This window comes from Halyomorpha halys, unplaced genomic scaffold, assembly GCF_000696795.3.
Source record: "Halyomorpha halys isolate HHAL.00 unplaced genomic scaffold, Hhal_1.1 Scaffold601.1, whole genome shotgun sequence".
Lineage (NCBI taxonomy): Eukaryota > Metazoa > Arthropoda > Insecta > Hemiptera > Pentatomidae > Halyomorpha > Halyomorpha halys.
Window position 1 is genome coordinate 319450 of NW_027112563.1, and position 5948 is coordinate 325397.

Here is a 5948-nt window from a genome sequence, read left to right on the forward strand (position 1 = left end):
GAACCGATAGAGATACATAATACAAATAAATATAAATACATAATATAAATACAGATACATATATTACAGTAATATATGAATAAATTTCAATATAACAACGTGTACGGGGAACCCTAATCGGGCTTAGAAACCCCGAGCCCCGTACACGGCAAATAGAATATAACCCGTAATTAGAGGTTAAATCTAGTTAAAATAGTTTGTCTACTTTTTATATCAAGTTATAAGTTCGATACAATGTATTTTATTTATTTATTTTAAAAAATCGAAAATAAATTAGTTTGTGACGCAAGTGAATGAGGGTTAAGAATGAGTTTGCTATTTATAAAATTATTCCCTTCATTCCAGATAAGGGAGCTTCCCGGTACATCAATCAATTCATCAGTCCTAGGATGCATAGAAGTTAGCTATGTTGCTTTTATTTCTTTCTTGGGTCAAGAAATTATAGATTTGGTAAAGTATATATATATTGGTAATGTAGTATTTATTTATATTATGTTATTTTCCCTTAAAAAGAGATATATTTTTATATTTGTTATGTTATTTTTTTTTTATATATTGTTAATTTGGCTTGGTTTTGTTTAAAGGCGTAAATCGTTTTGGTCAACAACGCCTATGGATTAATATTTATTATTAAGATACACACAGACATTCATTCACGGTCGCTTAAAAAAAAATAATAATAATAAAAATTATAAGATAATAGTTGTAATAAAATTGAAATCGAAGAAAGACTATAATTTGGAAAGGAGAGGATGAGCTTTTAAAAATTTAAACACCAATGTGACTTAATCTGCCTCATTTGTGATAGCTTATAGATAAATTTGGAGTCAGACCTATTTTGTTGACTGTTGGTAAATAGTCAGTGCATTCTTTAAAAATATGTTTAATCGTGAGAATCGGCAGTTTTCCAACCAGGTGAGAGTGCGTGAGGACAGAATTGTTTATTCTCAAGCGGGCTAGAGCAACTTCCTTCCTGTAACCTCTGGCTATAGGATGTCGACCATTTACTGATCTTTTGATTTACTAGGAGAGCTTTCATCCCATCATACTAAGGAGCCCTGTATTATTTCTATATAAATAGCATTTTCGCAATAGGTAACGGATATTTTTTTAACAGAATGATGAGTTGAGAGTGAAAATGTACGAAACTAGATGGTACTACGCCAGCAATCGGGTTAAGAACAGCATCAAAATATTCCAGCAAATGACGCTGAAACCTCTAGTCATCATGAGCGCAAGTATTGTTCCAATCAATTTGGACACCTTCGCTGTGGTAAGTCCCAAATGACTACTCAATTATCTTAACTAAAGAGAATATCACTAGTAATTATCAATTTATTTTTTAGGTTATGAATTCAGCCTACTCCTACTACAACCTCATTAATGCTTTTTCAGATTGAAGGCGTTATCAGGCATCTGATAATATTATTCTTTGCATAGTAGTTTTAATAATATTTTATTAATTGAAAAAAAATTTCAAGTCTTTATTTTATACCCTTTATCCACTTCTATATTACTCATTTAATCCTAACAACGTTCCTTTAATTTAATCCTAACATCCTATCTTCTGACTATTATCAAGTTCTAAAAATAAAAATACTTATAATGAACAGTTTAAAAATTAGCATTCAGTTACAATCAACAAAGTTTACATTGCATTTCAATATATATATTTTTTTTTTTGGAAAGAAAAAATAAGAACAATTAATAGGCAGCATTTGCCTAATCTCAAAAAAATTTTAGATTTTTAAATTGTAATATATTAGTGAAGCGGATGTACATAGAGTTAAATATTAAATTATTTGTATATATTTTTTATTAAAATGCAATTCTTATTTTTTATTAAAATATATTTTTTAAACATTTAGATAAAAACAATTCAATATTCAACTATATATACATTCACTTTCCTAACTTATAATCGTTTTTAAATCTAAACTTTTTTGAGGTTAAGCCAAATTTTCTAGTTATTATTCTTATCTTTTTTCTGTAAAAAAGGAAAAAATTAAAATTCAATGAAAATTTTGTTAATTGTTACTTTATGTTAATTGTAACATTCTTGATTGTAAATATTTTTATTTTTAGAGCTTAATAATTGGCAGGAAAGGCCAAAATGTTGTTGGGATGATATAAAGAATAAAGATATGGATGAAAGGTATAAAAATAATGTCCTGGATAGAAATATAATAAGGTTTTAACAAGTAATGCCCTCTGCAGTTTAAGTCGTTGAATCACAGCTAATAATTTATATTTATTGTATTAATTGTTCGTATTTATTTATTGCACCCTAAAATTTGATCACTATAAAATAATCAATGGAATGAAATAAAATAATAAATTTAGTTTCTAGAATTACTTTTTGTCATATTTTTCTTAATTACTTTTTTCTCATTTATTCAGAAATATAAATCAATATGGTTCGACCAGATGACCACATTTGTCGGTCGGTGTCAAAATAGAATAGAAATTATAGACATAAATGAAATTGATTAGTTACACTTTTGATATTTAAAGCGCTGTAGAGGCTACTACTATTTACGAGCTAGAATAGTACAATTTGAATTAATTTCTAGTGATTAAACTTATTTCAATAAAAAAAAAAATACAAAAATGAAAATAAAGTAAAATAAAATAAAATAATAAAAATAATTGAAAGAACTTATGAAGTAAATAATTACGAATGTACAATTAATAAATTAATAATAATGACATAATGAATTCGTAATAAGTATGGAGTGAACTTGATTAAAGAATACAATATAAAATATAAAAATAAATACACTAGGTAGAATAATGTATACAATATATAACATGATCTCTAATATAAAAAAGAAAGGAGGATTACAATGAAAGGATAGATTAAAACAAAATGATATAAGAATAAGATAAAAATAAGGATCTAAGAAAATAGTCTAAATAAATATTATATATATAGGTAATTTTAATCGTATTTTAATGAATGGAAGTCGTCAAGTTTAAATTTTTACAAATTATTTTTTAAGCCTTTTGATAGAAGTAGGAAAATTGTGGAGCATCTGCATTATCATTTCATACAAATAAATTGATTCGTCATTTAATTAAGAATACCTCCTAATCACCAATGCAAAATTAGAAGAAAACTTGATATGCCTCAAAACTGTGTTGAGTTGACATGGAATGACCCATTCCTAAGGAATCGACCTAGAACCTCGTGGACCTCAAGAGTATCCAAAAATTATTGACTAAACATTTTTTCTGGTTGTTTAAATAAAATAATTTGAAAGCTAGTTAAGTCTCAAAACACCCTTTATAGTTCATAAATCATAGATCTGCAATCAATTTAAAATGTTTTTTCTACATGTTAATGTTCACGTAAATGCGTTTCTGGCGGTCTCTGTAACTTAGTAGATTATAATTATTATTATAATTAATAATTATTTGATAAAGTAAAGAATTAGATACATTTTTTTCTGCTTTTAACTCACCTATTAAACATTAACATTAAAAATAAAAATTATTTAAATTCCACATCGAATGAGTAGCGTTACTAAATAATTAATAAGTATGACAATGACGACGAAGATCACAGGTGCTAAATAAACATTGGAGTGGTTTAACATTTTCTTTTTGCTTGTGTATCATAACATGCTTTTTGCTTTAATGTTAACATGCTTCGCTGTCAAGTTAAAAGATTAATAAAATCCGTGATTTGAACCTTTTTATACTAATTTCGCCAATCAGCCCACTGTAAAACAGTATGAAAACTATCTATACTTCATTGTCTCTTATTTTATTAATTCCTTCAAATATAGAACGTGTTGTAATGTAAATAAAATCAAAGAATAGTTTTACTAAATCTGAACAGTAATGGAGGGTGAAATTATTTTTATAACCATAGAAATTTTAATCTGAGCCCTTTTAGTCAGATGAGAATGCAAAAATGAAAGAAAAATCATATAGAGAAAGAAAATACATATTTATTTTCAGTGACAAAGCTAAAATATTTCTTAATTCCGTTTCAATGTGCTAAAAATGGTGAAATGGTAAGTTAATTGTGATTTAGCAAGGTTGGACCAGTCGCTCGTAAATATATCTTTTAAAAACCTTTCTGCGTAATGTTATAAATTTTAAACTGGACCAGTGACGGTCATATACAGTAGGTTTTCGTTGCAATCGTAACTCACCTGATTTTTGTTTATTCGTGTATTTAAGAAAAAAAAATTATTTATTAAACTATTTGTGAATTTAATCCTTTTAAATATATTATAATCCATAGTATCGTCATATGATAGTGACTACTATCAAAGTAAACTTAAAAACATTGCATGCAAATATATTATATAAACATAAGGTGGTATAATATTTTTCAATAATAAGGAAATGATCCGGGTGTGGTTAAAATAACTCAAAAAGTAAATAAACTATTTATTATGAGCCAACCTAAATAATTTTCTATTTAAAACTAGGTAGGTCTTATTAGTTATGATAAAAAATGTTTCATCGGAAGCGAAGGCAGATTTCTTATAGAAACAAGTATTTTAAATTCAGATTGGATGGCATAAAGACCTAAATGTTCCTTATGTAACCGATCTAGCCCAAACCTGATATTATTCCTTCCATAATAAACTCCCTAACCACCAAAACCTACTAGTTTCTGACCTTGCTTCCTCTTCCATTCCTGGCAATCCTCCGAGGCGCCTGAAAAGAGGATGGCCTCGTGACCTTATATAACTGTTTTTAGAGTTCTACTACTGGGTAGTTTCTCTACATCCTGTATCATATCATTATGTCATTATGATCAAATTTACTTGTTGTATTTTTTATACAGTTGTAAATATCAATAAATAAAAAAAAAAAAAAGATTGGATGGAAGATCTAATTTTATATCGGTAACGTTTTTTACGTGTTAAGAAACGCATGGATGCATAAATCGCCGAAACTGCTAAGATTTTTGTGCGATTTTGATTTTGCCCATACAAACGTAAACGGTGTTATATGATAGGAAACGTAAAAAAAATTCAACAAACGCAACAAAATCGTTTCAGAATTCAATTTTCCATTATATTACATCATCGCAATTGAGGGATTTATGTTTGGAGGCGTCACTAGACATTTCTATTTGCTCAGCCAGCAAGGTGTGTTTTTTCATCATTAGCGAGATAATCGTCAAAAACGCTAAAAATAAATTGGTTTTTCACAATTTACACCTTCGGGAAGGATCAATTTGAAAAAATCGCTGTTTCATATTTCACTAGCAGACACGGCAATACTTCTCTGTTGCTAGATTGGAGTATGAATATAGATTGAACAATTGAAAGTTTGATTTTAATTGACGTATTTACTTAAAATTAAATACTTGCGTATACTTTATTATTATGATTTGGCAACAATTAGATATTAAGGTTTTTTGAATTTATTTTGTCAAATATCATACAAACAACTACTCCTACAAAGATAAACGTTATAAACTTTTTAATAGCAAATTTAACTCCCTTTAATGCGAGTGCTGGTAGACATCTGTAGGTTGAATGTTTCCAGAGATTTATTTTTTCATAAATCAAACTTACTGTCCCAAAAACTATAAATAAATTTATTTTAGCAAATATCATGAAAATTACTACTCCTACGAAGATAAACATCAGGAAGTATTTAATAGTTAGAAAGTATTAATAGTAGAAGTATTTATTAAACTAGCTTTACTTGGAATGGTTTTTCGATATATAGATTTCTAAAAATAAAGTAACAAACTAGAGATCTTTTAGCACATTTGTTAATGAAATGTTTCTTGTAATAAGCTATATCTGGAATACTATTGAACGTAAATAGCTCTATTAGAGCTCATAGTTTAGCAAATTTACAATACTTTAAGTGTTGTTTTCTTTAGTTTTCTACTGTTGTAGGTAGTTTTAAAGATACCTATACTTGACAGACTCATCAATTTTGATTAGTATTATTACATAGGGGAACGA

The 5948-nt window shown here is 27.4% G+C and overlaps 1 protein-coding gene across 2 annotated transcripts in view; it reads left to right on the forward strand.

The window, feature by feature from the left end:
* The window catches only part of LOC106684678 (odorant receptor 4), a 16290-nt gene extending 14370 nt beyond the window's left edge, over positions 1–1920 (forward strand). The window contains exons 3-5 of one of the 2 annotated variants that reach the window (XM_014426900.3): positions 346–450; positions 1118–1273; positions 1347–1920. In XM_014426900.3, the coding sequence (XP_014282386.3) occupies positions 346–450; positions 1118–1273; positions 1347–1400 (315 nt within the window). In that variant the 3' untranslated portion in view covers positions 1401–1920. The remainder of the gene's footprint in view (positions 1–345; positions 451–1117; positions 1274–1346) is intronic. The other variant, XM_067050363.1, reaches the window with a different exon arrangement.
* Positions 1921–5948: the final 4028 nt, after the last annotated feature.